The 14,818-nt window shown below is 35.2% G+C and overlaps 3 protein-coding genes across 3 annotated transcripts in view; all 3 read right to left on the bottom strand.

The window, feature by feature from the left end:
- Positions 1–14,818, bottom strand: part of LOC125915975 (zinc finger protein 420) — a 421,195-nt gene that overhangs the window by 164,970 nt on the left and 241,407 nt on the right. The window lies entirely within an intron of this gene.
- The window catches only part of LOC125915984 (zinc finger protein 383-like), a 51,333-nt gene that overhangs the window by 16,623 nt on the left and 19,892 nt on the right, over positions 1–14,818 (bottom strand). The window lies entirely within an intron of this gene.
- Positions 5,386–14,818, bottom strand: part of LOC125915991 (zinc finger protein 345) — a 29,331-nt gene continuing 19,898 nt past the window's right edge. The window contains exon 2 of the mRNA XM_049622139.1: positions 5,386–8,302. Coding sequence (XP_049478096.1) covers positions 6,784–8,223 — 1,440 coding nt within the window. The 5' untranslated portion in view covers positions 8,224–8,302 and the 3' untranslated portion in view covers positions 5,386–6,783. The remainder of the gene's footprint in view (positions 8,303–14,818) is intronic.

Here is a 14,818-nt window from a genome sequence, read left to right on the forward strand (position 1 = left end):
ATATTCTTTTGAAAATTCTTTTGAATTTTTTTAGATTTCTGCCCACTTTTTAGATTTGTTGGGGTTTATTTTGCTAGTGAGTTGTATGAGTCTATATATTTTGAATATTAACCCATTTTTTAAATATGATTTGCAAATATTTTTTTCCATTCCATAGACTGATTTTTCATTTTGTTGTTTCTTTTGCTGTGCAGGAAACTTACTTATTTAGTACCACATATTTATTTTTGCTTTTGTTGCATGTGCTTTTGGTGCCATACCCAAGTAATCATTGCCAAGACCAATGTCAAACAAGTTTTTCCTGTTTTTTTTCTAGGAAGTTTAGGGTTTTAGTTCTTATGCTTAAATCTTTAATCCATTTTGAGTTAATTTTTTGTGAGTGGTACAAGATATGAGTCCAATTTCATTTTTTTCCATGTGAATATCCAGTTTTCCCAACACCATTTAATGAAGAAACTATCTTTTCCCCCACTGAAGAATCTAGGCTCCCTTGTCAAATATCAGCTGACTATATATTCAAGGGTTTATTTCTGTGTTCTCAATTCTGTTCCATCGGACTGTTTTTATGCCAGTACCAATCAGTTTTAGGTACTATAGCTTTGTAGTATAGTTTGAAATTAGGCAGTATGATGCCTTTAGCATTGTTCTGCTTATTCAGGATTACCTGGGTTATTCATGGTCTTTTGTGCCTCCATACAAATTTTAGTATTGCTTTTCTATTTCTGTAAAAAATGCCAGTTGAATTTTGATAGAGATGGCATTGAATCCATAGATGGCTTTGGGTAGAATGAACATTTTAACAATAATTCTGATTCACAAACATGGGGTATCTCTTATTTCTGTCTTCAGTTACTTTAACCAAAGTCTTGTAGTTTTCACTACACAGATCTTTCACCTCATTGGTAAAATTTATTTCTACATATTTTATTATTTCTGATGCTATTATGAATTAGATTATTTTTTAATTTCTTTTTCAGATATTTTGTTGCCAGTGTATAGAAACACAACTCATTTCTGTATGTTGTTTTTGTACCCTGTAACTTTATTTTTTGATTCACTCTTACAGTTTTAAGGTGGAGTCCTTCAGATTTTCTATATGTAAATTCATATAATCTAAACAGACAATTCTACTTTCCTTCCAATTTGGATGCCTTATACTTATTTTCGCATATGATTGCATTGGCTAGAAATTCCACTAGTATGTTGAATAGGAGTGGTGAGAGTAGACATCTTGGTGTTATTCCTGAACTGGAAGAACTGTCACCTTTCACTGTCAAGTATGATGGTGGCTGAAGGTTTGTCATATTTGGCTTTTATTGTTTGAGGAATGCTCCTTTTATACCCAAATTTGCTGAGTGTTTTTATCATGAAAGGATGTTGTATTTTGCCAAATGCTTTTTTGCACCTGTTGAAACGATCATATGATTTTTATCTTTCATTCTATTAATGTGGTATATCACATTTATTGATTTCTATATGTTGAACTATCCTTGTATCCCAGGGGTAAATCTCACTTGATTGTGGTGTATGATTCCTTTAATGTCCTGTTGAAATCAGTTTGCTAATATTTTCTTGAGAATTTTTGCATTTATGTTCATCAGGATTATTGACCTGTAATTTTTTTTTTTCTTGTGGTGTCTTCATCTGGTTTTGGCATCAGGGCAAGGCTAATCTTGTAAAATGAATTTGGGAGTGTTCCTTCCTCTTCAATTTTTTGAAACAGTTTGAGAAGAATTGGCATTAATTCTTTAAATGTTTGATAAAATTCAGCAGTGAAGCTTTCAGTGCTGGGCTTTTCTTCATTGGAAATTTTTGATTACTGATTGAAGCACCTTACTAGTATAGTAGTTGGTCTAGATTTTTTTATTTCTTCATAATTCAGTCTTGATAGGTCATATGCTTCTAGGAATTTATCCACTTCTAGGTTATCCAATTTGTTAGCATATAAGTGTTTATAGTAGTTTTTTATGATCCTCTGTATTGCTGTGATATCACTTGGAATGTTTCCTCTTTCATTTCTGATTTTACTTGGGTCCTTTTACCTTTTTTCTTAGTCTAGCTGAATGTCAATTTTATCTTTTTGAAAAGATTTTAGCTTTGCTAATCTTTTCTATTGCTCTACTAGTCTCTATTTCATTTATTTCAGTTCTGATTTTTGTCACTTCCTTTTGCTAACTTTGGCCTTAGTTTGTTCTTTTTCTGGTTTCTTAACATTTAAAGTTGTTTATTTGAAATCTTTCATTTTCCCCACTATACGCATTTATGGCTATAAATTTCTCTCTGAGAACTGCTTTCACAACATTGCATTTGTATTTGTCTGTTGAATCTCCATTTTCATTTGTTTGGAGATTTTTTTTTTCTCTTTTTGATTTTTCCCTTGGCCCAGTGGTTATTCAGGAATGTGTTGCTTAGTTTCCACATATTTGTAAAATTTCCAGCTTTCCTCTTGTTCTTGATTTTTAGTTTCATACCATTGTGGTTGGAAAAGAAACTTGGTATGAGGTCAGTATACATTTCCTAAGAATTGTTTTGTGACCTATCATATGACCTATCCTGGAGAACATTCCATGTGCACTTGAGAAGAATGTGTATTCTGCTGCTGCTGTTGAATGGAATGTTTTATATATGTCTGTTAGGTCCATTTGGTCTAATGTATGATTGAAGTCAAATGTTTCTATATTGATTTTGTCTGAATGATCTATCCATTACTTAAAGTGAAGTAATAAAGTACCCTACTGTTCTTGTATTGCCTATTTCTCCCTTTAGATCTGTCAGTATTTGCTTAATATATTTAGGGCTCCAATAGTGGGTGCATAAACACTTATAATTGTATATCATCTTGATGAATTAACCAACTTATTATATAATGACCTTCTTTGTCTCATTATAGTTTTTGGCTTAAAGTCTATTTTGTCTTATGTAAGTATGGGCTAACCCTGTAAGGCCAACCTCACTTTGTTGGTTTCTGCTTCCATGGAATATCTTTTCTATGTCTTCACTTTGAGCCTACGTACGACCTTAAAGCTGAAGTGCCTGTCTGTGAAGACAGCATGTAGTTGAATCTCATCTATCCAGACATTCTATGCGTTTTGATTGGTAAATTCAATTCATTTACATTCAGGGTAATTATTAATATGTAAAGACTTACTAATGCCATCTTATTACTATCTCTCTGGCTGCTTTGTAGTTCCATTGTTCTTCCTCACCCCACCCCCTCCCTCTTACTGTCTACCTTTTCCACGGATGGTGATATGCTCTGATTCCCATCACTTTATCTTTTGTGAATCTAATAGGTTTGTGCTTTGTGGTTATCACGAGACTTACACAAAACATCTTCTAGATAAAATAGTCCATTTTAAGCTGATGAACAGTAACTTTAATCCCATACAAAAGCTCTATTCTTTATTGCCTTCTTTTATGTTTTTGATTTTACCATTTACCTTTTTTTTACTATTCTGAATTCATTAACAAATTACAGTTCTTTTTTTATATTCTTGTTTGTTTTATGGTGTCCCATACATCTTGTAGGCTTTTTTCACTCTCTTTCATTCCTTTTTTCTTGGTTCTCCTCTGGCTGGGAGTCCCTACCCTTCATTTCTCTGATTTTATATTTGCTTGGTCTATCCTTGTGTTGATGTTCTCTATTGCATTTTTCATTTCATTCTTCAGCTCCAGATTTGTTTGGTTTGTTTTTAGGATTTCTCTTTGTTGGATTTCTCATTTTATTCATGTATTATTTTCCTGACTTGCTGAGTTCTGTGTTTTATTGTAGCTCATTGAGTTTCTTTAAGACAGCTAATTTGAATTCTTTATCAGGCAAACCACATAATTGTGTCTTTGAATCGAGGATTATTGAGATCTTTTTGTGATGTCATATTCATGGATTCCTCATGTTTCTTGGAGTTTTGCATTGCTGTTTTCTCATTTGAAGTAGTCACCTCCTCCAATCGTTACTAGCTGCCTTCAGGTCGGAGATACTTTTTGTTGGTCCTGCTTATAACTAGGTCTTTCTCTGTCCTTGTAGGAATACATGTGCTCCATGCTTCTTGCCCCCTTGTGGCTTCTTTGTCTCCTCTCAAACTTACAACTCACCAGGCTGGCTGCTGGAAACCTCTTTTGTCTTTCTTAAGATAATACTATAGCTCAAGTTTGTGATTTCTCCCTTGCCACAGACTCTGGTTTGTTTTCTGCATGCTCTCGGTCTACCAAAACTGGCTCTTAGTACCATACTTGGGAGCTGAAGAATTGGGGGAGCTGTGGGTTTCACATTTGGGACTTTAGGGGTGCCTGCAAGCCAGATGGAGGTTCCTTGGGCAAGGCTTTCCCAGTGGCTTGTGTTGAGCTTCCTGCTTGAGTCCTGAATGCAGCCAAGTAAGAACTGTTTATTTTTGCTGTTTTTTTAAATTTTTTAAATGTTTATTTATTTTTGAGGACAGAAGGCAAGTGGGGGAGGGGCAGAGAGAGAAGGAGATACACAATCTGAAGCAGGCTCCAGGCTCTGAGCTGCCAGCACAGAGCCTGACACGGGGCTTGAACTCATGAACCTTGAGATCATGACCTGAGCCAAAGTCAAACACTTCACCGACTCAGCTGCCCAGGCACCCTGAAACTGTATTTCTTTAATGCACTCTGATATTCTTATATCCTGATATCAGGTACTGCCTCAATACTATGGGTGCTGCAGCAGAGAAACAAGTTTCTTCAGCAGCATTCTATACAGGTGGGAAAGCTGGGCAATCACCCACTATTATCACTTGCAGAAGTCATTGCTGGTTAGTTCAGCAACATGGTGTGCTGCCTTGGGGAACAGGTAGCACTGGTGAAGTTCATCTTACACCCCCCAACCCCCACCGTTTTTGTTTTTTTGTTTTTTTGCTCTAACAGAGTGCTAGAATCTTTCCTCAGGAAATCTGAAGTTCTGCAAAGGCTCTCTCATCTGTGAGTGTCTGCTCAAATCAGCACTCTCCAGATTTACCCTGAATGCAGCCAAGAGGGGCTGGGGCTGGTTCACAGACTTCTGCTGTTTCCCCAGTCTTATACTGGGAATAAAGTAATAAAGTCTTATTACTTTATGTGGTGGGTGAGACTCCTCTCAGGTCCTTTAGCTTATGGTGTTGGATCTCACAACAACCACAGAGGCCCTTTTTCTTATAGGTGGATGCTGAATTTTAGTTGTTAAACTTGGAGGCCAAATGAAGGCATGCATCTTATGCTGTCATTATGCTGAGGTCATTACTCAAAGTTCAAATTTCTATGAAGGAGCTACCCTCTTTATTTTTACCTCAGTATGAATTTTGCCTTCTCACACATTACAATCTCATATTTTTCTTTATCAAGATGAATTATCCCTGTTCTATAAGAAACAGATGTTAGTCAAAATTTTCTTATATTCATTTACATGAATATCTTTTTTTTCCCATTATGATGTCTTTGATGTTGAATAAGACAAGGATACTAGCTAAAAACTTTTCCCTAAAAAAACAAAATTGAAAGATAATAATAATGACGAAGGCTAATACTATGCAAGTTTTATTATGTGATAGGCACAATTGTAGAATCCACATAACAAGCCTCTGAAGTGAACGAATTATGCCCACATTACCAAAAGCACATTATATATGCATATAAAATGACCTGGAAGAATAAGTCAGTTAACATTTAGGAAATAACTGGGTCAAGAATGTTGGCCAAAGGGAAGCAGAGCTTTATAATGTATAAATCTTTAAAAGTAGAAGAGATCCCACACATTTTCTCTGAAATGAATAAAAAACAAAGCAGACACATTCAAAAGGGGCCATCAAGATAACTCTTTATAATGGTAAAATTTTCAATATTTGACAAAATAGGGGTTTGATAAAGACAGGTGAATACTTTGAAGCCAATAAAAGAATAACCAATATATTTACAACAAATATTAAAGGCTGGTTATAGTATAGCACAATCACACTTTCTGTCAAAAACAATGATATGTAGTTTTAAAGAGTTTGCTCCAAAAGTTTGATAAAGATTGTGTATGACTGGTATGATTACAGATAACTATCTACTTTGTTCATATCTACATTAATATAGAGAAAAATTATTTTGCAAAAAGAGAAGTATAAACTTTATAAAAGGAAAATAAAGCAATCTTCCAAAACAAAAGATACAGATCCACAAGATACTAAAGGATACTTAAAAGTAACAGTAACTTAACACGAACAAAATGGAACACAGATACAAACACAGATATGCAAATTTAGAAACAAAGACTGACCCGATATCCATGCTTTATATGTATAAAAATATAACTTACCATCAAACAGGCAATAAAAAATACAAAAATATAGTTATTAAATAAATGGCATTCAAATGAGAAACAGGAAGAAGGCTAAATTTAGACCCTCAATAAATAATTTAAAGTAATTTTGAGATGGATTAGTAATTCTGTATAATGCACAAAAAATTAAGAACATAAAAAAAAACAAAGGTAGCAGGATTAGCCCCCAAGTGAATTTTTCAATGTTTAAAATAAAGGCAAAATACAATAAATGGTTTTTTAATTTTTAATATTCACAAGTATGAATTTTCCAAAAGCAATGAAAGAATGAATATAGACAGAGATCTTCAGAGTGGTTTTTCTTTTCCTGTATAAATTCTTTCAGACTAAGTGGTAAAGCATAAGTAAGGCATTTGTACCTTAATTACATTTGTAGTGACTCTCACCAGTATGAATTTTCTTTTCTGTCCTGTGTCCTTCCTTAACCACATAATTCTAACTTATAGAGTTTCCAATTCACAGATCTACTACTCACCAGTATGACATTTTTTATGTTGCTGAATCTCTGAACCTCTCCCAAAAGCCTTTCCACATTCCTTACATTCATAAAGTTTCTCACCAGTATGAATTTTCTGATGTTGAGTAAGGCTTGAGCCTGTACCAAAATTCTTCCCACATTTCTTACATTCATAAGGTTTTTCACCAGTGTGTATTCTCTGGTGCCGATTAAGAGCTGAACCACTACTGAAGGACTTTCCACATTCTTTACATTCATAGGGTTTTTCACCAGTGTGAATTAGCTGGTGTTGGATAAGTTTTGAGCCACTACCAAAGGCCTTGCCACATTCTTTACATTCATAAGGTTTCTCACCAGTATGAATTCTCTGATGTTGAGTAAGGTCTGAACCACTACTAAAGGCTTTCCCACATTCCTTACACTCATAGGGCTTCTCACCAGTGTGCATTCTTTGATGCTGAATAAGTTTTGAACCACTTCTAAAGGCCTTCTCACATTCCTTACACTCATAGGGTTTCTCACCAGTGTGAATTCTTTGATGTTGAGTGAGATCTGAGCCACTATTAAAAGCCTTCCCACATTCCTTACATACATAAGGCTTCTCACCAGTGTGAATTCTTTGATGTCGAGTAAGGGCTGATCCAAAACTAAAAGCCTTCCCACATTCATTACATATATACGGTTTTTCACCAGTATGAATTCTCTGATGCCGAGTAAGGGCTGAACCACTACTAAAGGCCATTCCACATGCTTTACATTCATAAGGTTTCTCACCAGTATGAATCCTTCGATGTTGAGTAAGGTTTGAACCACTGCCAAAGGCCTTTCCACAATCCTTACATTCATAAGGTTTCTCACCTGTGTGAATTCTGTGATGCCGAGTAAGGGCTGATTCAAAACTAAAGGACTTCCCACATTCCTTACACTCATAGGGCTTTTCACCACTGTGAATTATCTGATGTCGAATTAGGCCTGATCCAAAACTAAAGGCTTTCCCGCATTCTTTACATTCATATGGTTTCTCACCAGTATGAATTCTCTGATGATGGGTAAGGTTTGAGCCACTACCAAAGGCCTTTCCACATTCACTACATTCATAAGGTTTCTCACCAGTATGAATTCTTTGATGGTAAGCAAGGTTTGCACCACTACCAAAGGCCTTGCCACATTCTTTACATTCATAAGGTTTCTCACCAGTATGAATTCGCTGATGTCGAATAAGGACTGATACAAAACTAAAATCCTTCCCACATTCCTTACATTCAAGGAGTTTCTCATCAGTATGTATTCTCTGATGCTGGTTATTGAAAGTGGGCATGTCTTCAGAAGTAAATATCATTTGACTGAAATGTCCTTCCTGAGATTCCTGTTTTCTCTCAAACTGGCTTTTACATTCCCAATCACCTCTGAAACTTGAACACTCAATGCTGTTTTTTAAAAGTCTTTCCATTATCTCTCATCAGGATGATTCTACTCCATAAATATCCTTTTTCAGAAATAATTTCTTGGTCTCAACCTTGATTCACAGTCTGAAAGAAAATATAAAAGCAAACATTCACTTTTTTTGTGTTCTGGGAGGAAAAAAAACTTTTATAATAGAAATGAAAAGACTTAACCAAAACTAATTTTCATAAAAAGTAAGTAGTTTATACAGTTCTCAAATATGATGGGGCAACTTGACAAACAGATAAGGAAAGTAAAAAGAATGAGAAGTCACACTGGAAGGTAAAGAGATATTTAGGAAAATAGATTAGTCAGTTGTTCCTATAGTGATCTAAATAAAAAAAAAACCTTCAAACATGGGACCTTGATAAATATAAAGATGTCTAGGCTCCACTCCAGTTTTGTAAGAGAATAAATCTAGCGTGATATACACTTTAAAATGTGGGTAATTACCAATTAACCCATTTCTTAGGGTTGTTTGGAGCACTAACTACACCTAGAAAAAAATCTAGGATAAATAGTCAGGTAACAAACATAAATTGCATAGAATCTGAAGGAAATAAAAGAGAATGTTACTTCAGATACAGCAGTATCCTGATGAAAGATTAATGTGATAAATGAACAATGAAGAAGGAAGAATCTATTGTGGTTAGAATGTGGCTTATTTATGCCATTTGATAAAATCCATGTTTGTGTAGGAAGTCTATGAAGCTAAGCTTGGGAGAGCAAAAAAGGGGATACAGCAAAAGCTACTATAATTGAGAATCTAGTTTTAAAATCTGAGAGAAAGGAATAGCAGATAGCGGTAATGTGGTACTATTGGCAGATTTCAAAGATGCAGATAAGTATTCTGAACCCCAGCTCCAATGATTATTGAATAATTCTGAAATCACACATAATGTATATATGTAGTTGTATAAAGTAACTGCACAGTGTTTAGTAGCTATTATTTTGTAAGACTTCTATGCCAGAAAAGAAACTAGGAAAATGAATGGATTTAAGATACCAATTAAGTCCCTGAGCAAATATGTCAAGCCCCAAAAGGTGAAAACATCTGAGCTCCATTCTCTTCCTATAACACTCATACAGCAATCTTGTTTGAGGTTGGCCTAAATATGTCTTGAAATTGTTCTTTCCCTCTCTACTGTCAATAGATGATCCAGGCCAAAATTATCTTTTATTTGGATAAAAAAGTAGCATTTTATCTAGCTGTCTGCCTTTCTAGTTTTCCACCCCTAACAGCCAGAGTGATATTCAGCCTGGCACTTTCATGTTCAAAATGCTTCAGTGGTTCCCACTGTTCTTAGGGAAAGACCCACAGTCCTTAACTTGGTCTTAACAATTCCTTAGCAACCTGCCTCCTGCATGCCTCTTCAACTTGCTACCTATTTCCTTTTAACAATAAACTACAGCTACATTGGTCTTCTCAGTTCTTCAAATGCACTAAACTTTAACCACCCCCCCCCACCACCACCACCACCAAACACACATGCCATGATTTCATCTGCCCTAAATAACCATCCATACCACCATCTCCACTGCCACCTCTTTTGGCCTTACAAGCTCCTGGCCATTGTTCAGGTCTCTGCTAAGTGGCATATCCTAATAAAAATCTTTTCTGAATATTCAATCTTAACTATGCACATCTCACCATTATCTCACAAAGCACTTTGTTTTCTTCCATTCTTTGTGTTTTGTTTGGTAACGGGTGATTACACATTTGTCTCCTACAATTGCAAATTTCATATTTGAATGTTTGCTTAATGTCCGTCTGCTACAGTAGAGCCAAACTTCAGGAAGTAAGGATAACCAATGTCTGTGACTTTAATCAACTTGAACCCTGGCACATACAAAAAGAGCAAAGTACATTTAGTGAATGCCTAATGTAGTAAGTTAGTTTCAAAATTCAAAATAAGTTAGTTTGAAAATAAACTTCTAAAAACAAGATTTCTCTAGAAAGAGAATACACTTTTCTCTCAAAGAGAACAAGTGGATCGCATGCAGTTTTTCCTGCCCTTTTAACAGACTCACTGAAATGAATGAAATGGATTTTTTTAAAAAAGGACCAAACCCACAAGGTCAAAGACAAGTAAAGAGGAGGTAGCAGCAACAAAACCTTTTGAAGTGGGAAAGCATGAAGACAAATTAAGACTAGCTTAACAAACCAAAAAATGATAAAACCTAACCCAAAAAGTAAGGAAAAGGATGATTTATCCTGCAAAAGGCTAGGATCCTCAGTAAATTCTAAAACTAGAAAGTGAATGGTTGTTGAGAAAAAGAGTATTTACTGGTTTCACAATATCACTCTACAGATTATTTACTAATTATAAAGGGAAAAATATACATTTGTACTGGGAAGATTTAGTATTCACCACTTCTAACCTTCAGTTATAAAATCTGGCTATCACCAATAGTGCAACAACCTGACATTATGTGCCTCACCAATGTAATGCAATAAAACGTACACTGTCTTATCACCTACACAGCATGCTTGCCAAATCTAAAGGAGATTGCCATCTCTAAAGGAGAAAGCCATCAGAGAAACGGAGGTTGTTGAGACAATCTATAAGAAAACTGTCCTGAATTCTCTAAAACACTCAGTGTCCTATTAAAACAAAACAAAACAAAACAAAACAAATGAGAGACTGTTCTAGATTAAAGAGACTAAAGCATTGAAGAGGGCGTCTTTTGGGATGAGCACTGGGTGTTGTATGGAAACCAATTTGACAATAAGTTTCATATAATAAAAAAAAATTTTTTTTAATGTGAAAAAAAGAGACTAAAGAGACTCAACAACAAAAATAATGCATGAATCTTGATTGGATTGCAAACAAGCAACCAAATAAATGAACAAAAAAACAAACAAAATTACATCAGCTAAAAAACAAAAAACATTTTGGGGAACCCCTGGAAATAATTGAACATGAAATGTTTGAGGTGATATTAATGAGTTAATGTAAATTTTCATAGATTTGTTATTGTTTGGAAAATGTCCTTATACTTAGAAGATACATACTAAAAGTATTAAGGGTAAAGTGTCCAGATGTCCCCAACCTGTATTCAAATGATTCAGGGGGAAAAAGGTGTGTGCGTGTGTGTGTATGTTGTGTGTTTAGAAAGACAAAGCAAATGTGGCAAAATGATAACAATTGGTGACTTTAGGTGATGACTATATAGGGTACACTAAAATATTCTTCCTTTTAAAAAATATTTTTTTAATGTTTATTTTTGAGAGACAGAGAGAGACAGAGAGAAAAAGAGCGAGCAGGGGAGGGGCAGAGAGAGAGGAAGACAGAATCTGAAGCAGGCTCCAGACTCTGAGCTATCAGCACAGAGCCTGACAAGGGGCTGGAACTCCTGATAGTGAGATCATGACCTGAGCCGAAGTTGGATGCTTAACTGACTGAGCCACCCAGGCGCCCCTGAAATATTCTTTCAAGTTTGCTGTATATTAGAAATTTTTCAAAGAAAACAGAAATTACAGATTGTTTTAGAAAATAGCATTTAAGAAATTTTCCAGACCTGAAGGACATGAATCTCCACATTTAATGGACTTACTTGATACCTAGCATAAAAAATAAAAATGATTCACACTAAGATATGTTTTACATTAGGTTTCAGGACACTAGGAACAAAGAAAAGAACTTAAAAGGCTCCAAAGAGTAAAAACAGGGCATCAATAAGAGAGCAGGAATGAAAATGGCTTTGAAGTTCTCAACAATATTCTAAACCAGAAGTCATAACCTTAAAATTCTAAAGAAAAATATTTCAAGTAGAATTCATGTCCTGTGAAAGAACAAATATACTGGTTGAAAAGCCCTTTTCAGATATACTAGAATTCACAAGTTTAACACATTTATCCATTTTTACATGCCACCTACACAAAAAAACAATTTTGATAATTTCACGTTTTCTTAGAGTAAACCAAGAAACAGGAAGGCATGAAATCCAAGAAATAAAAACTCAACAAAGAAGAAGGAAACAGAATTCAAAAAGTAGGCAAAATGTAGAATGATAGTGGGCAGAGAAGAACAAAGGATTGTAGGAGGGCTGTCTAAACATAGGAAATGCCAAATTTCCCAAAAATTTGTTTTCTAAAAGACTGAGTATGAATTAGTGATAGTTAAATGGACAACCACATATCACCCCCCCCCCAAAAAAACAGGCAACATTACATAGCAAATTAAGTTGTACAGCAAAGTAAACATGACTCATACCTCAGTTATGAATAAATTCATGATAAAGAGTAATGAGCTTTAGAATGAGAGAAGATATTTATTTACATTTATTTATTTTTGAGAGACAGAGAGAGACAGAGCACAAGCGGGGGAGGGGCAGAGAGAGAATGAGACACAGAATCTGAAGCAGGTTCCAGGCTTTGAGCTGTCAGCACAGAGCTCAACGTGGGGCTTGAACTCACAAACCGTGAGATCATGACCTGAGCCAAAGTCAGATACTTAACCAACTGAGCCACCCAGGTGCCCCGAGAGAAGATATTTATAAAATATTTTTTTATCAAAAACCTAGTATCCAAAATATAAAGATCTTTTTCAAATCGTTAATTAAGTTAAGCTAAAAGATCCAAGAGAAAAGGAACCACTAAATAAATAAGAAGATATCTGTTATCTAATAAAGAATTAGTCTTGTATTTGTCCCAGGTTTCTAGATCATAGTTTCTAAAACTCTTGGAATTTCCTAAGTGATATAAGTGTCTTTCATATTGGATCACACTTGAGTTTATGCTAATGAGGTAACTCATGTTGTGCCTGTGTAGGTAGCTTCAGCATTGGAGGCGGTCATCAGAAAGACTGAGCCAGCCCAACCTCTGGGAGAGCAGAGTGAAGCTAGAGACAGAGATCAATTATGCAGGCAGTAATTAAGCATTCATGTCACAGTGGAACCCCAATAAAAAGCCTGGACACTGAAGCTCAATATAATTTTCTGGCAGATAAACACATTGATGAACCAGAAAGGTAATGTACCCTAATTCCACAAGGAAATTCTACAGAAACCATAGTTGGGTTCCTTCCAGATTTTGCTTATGTATCTCTTCATTTGGCTATTCCTGATTTGTATCCTTATGGTTTATAATAAAACTTTAATTCTGAGAATAGTGCTTTTCTGAATTCCAAGAGTCATTCTAGTAAATTATTAAACCTGGCAGCGAGGGCGGTCACGGGAACCCTTTCTCCATAACAAGATTTGCAGCCAGTTGGTCTAAAGTAGGGAGAGGTAAACACTTAGCTAAAACCTGTGGAGTCTGACACCAACTCAGGGTGGTTAGTGACAATTCAACTGCAGTTCACCAGTTGGGGTTAAAAACAGAATAACATCCCATGTGCACAGACTGGAAAACTTAGGAGTGTTAAAAGATAGCAAAACTCAAAGCAATCTGCAGATTCAATGCAACCTCTATCAAAATTTCAATGGCCTTTCTGGAGAAATGAAAAGCCAATCTTCAAATTCATATGGAATGGGCCCGGAATAGCCAAACAAAATTGCAAAAGAAAAACAGAGTATGAAGATCTACCTCCCAGTTTCAAAACTTACAAACAAAAAGCTACAGTAACCAAAACACTGCACACCGACACAAGGATAGATCTATGGACCAATTGGATAGAACTGAGACTCCAGAAATAAACCTAAACTTCTACGACCAATTGCCTTTCAACAAGGATGACAAGTCCATTCAATGGGGAAAAGAAAAATATCTTTAACAAATGGTGCTAGGACAACTGGATAAATATATGCAAAAGAACGAAATCAGATCCTCTATCTCAATTCACATAAAAAATTAACTCATGAAAATGGACCTACTTCTTTACACACAAAAATGAAATCAAAATTAATTAAGGACCTAAATGTGAGAACTGAAACCATAAAAATCCTAGAAGAGAGCACAGGCAGTAATTTCTCTGACATTGGCCATAGCAACATTTTTCATAATGTCTCCTGAGACAAGGAAGATCAAAGCAAAAACAAACTATTGGGACTATATCAAAATAAACAGCTTCTGCACAGCAAAGGAAACAATCAATAGAAATAAAAGACAACCTACTGAATGGGAGAAGATATTTTCAAATGACATATCCAATAAAGGACTAGTACCCAAAATATATAAAGAACTTTTATAACTCAACACCCAAAAGACAAATAACCCAATTTAAAAAACGGGCAGAACCCATGAAGAGACATTTCTCCAAAGAAGACTTACAGATGGCCAACAGATGCTCAACATCACTCAACAGCAGAGAAAAGAAAAAAAAAAAAAAAAAAAAAAAAAAAAGTAAAAACCACAACAAGATATCACTCCACACTTGTCAGAATGGCTAAAATCAACAACAAAGAAACAAAAAGTGTTGACGAGGATGTGGAGAAAAAGGAACCCTTGTACACTGTTTGTAGGAAAACAAATTGGTGCAGACACTGTGAAAAACAGTATGGAGACTCCCCAAAAATTAAAAATACAATGATCCAGTAATTCCGCTAGTGGGTATTTACCCAAAGAATATGAAAACACTAATATGAAAAGATATATGCACCCCTATGTTTACTGCAGCATTATTTATAATAGCCAAATTATGAAAGCAAGTCAAATGTCC

This window comes from Panthera uncia (assembly GCF_023721935.1).
Source record: "Panthera uncia isolate 11264 chromosome E2 unlocalized genomic scaffold, Puncia_PCG_1.0 HiC_scaffold_19, whole genome shotgun sequence".
Lineage (NCBI taxonomy): Eukaryota > Metazoa > Chordata > Mammalia > Carnivora > Felidae > Panthera > Panthera uncia.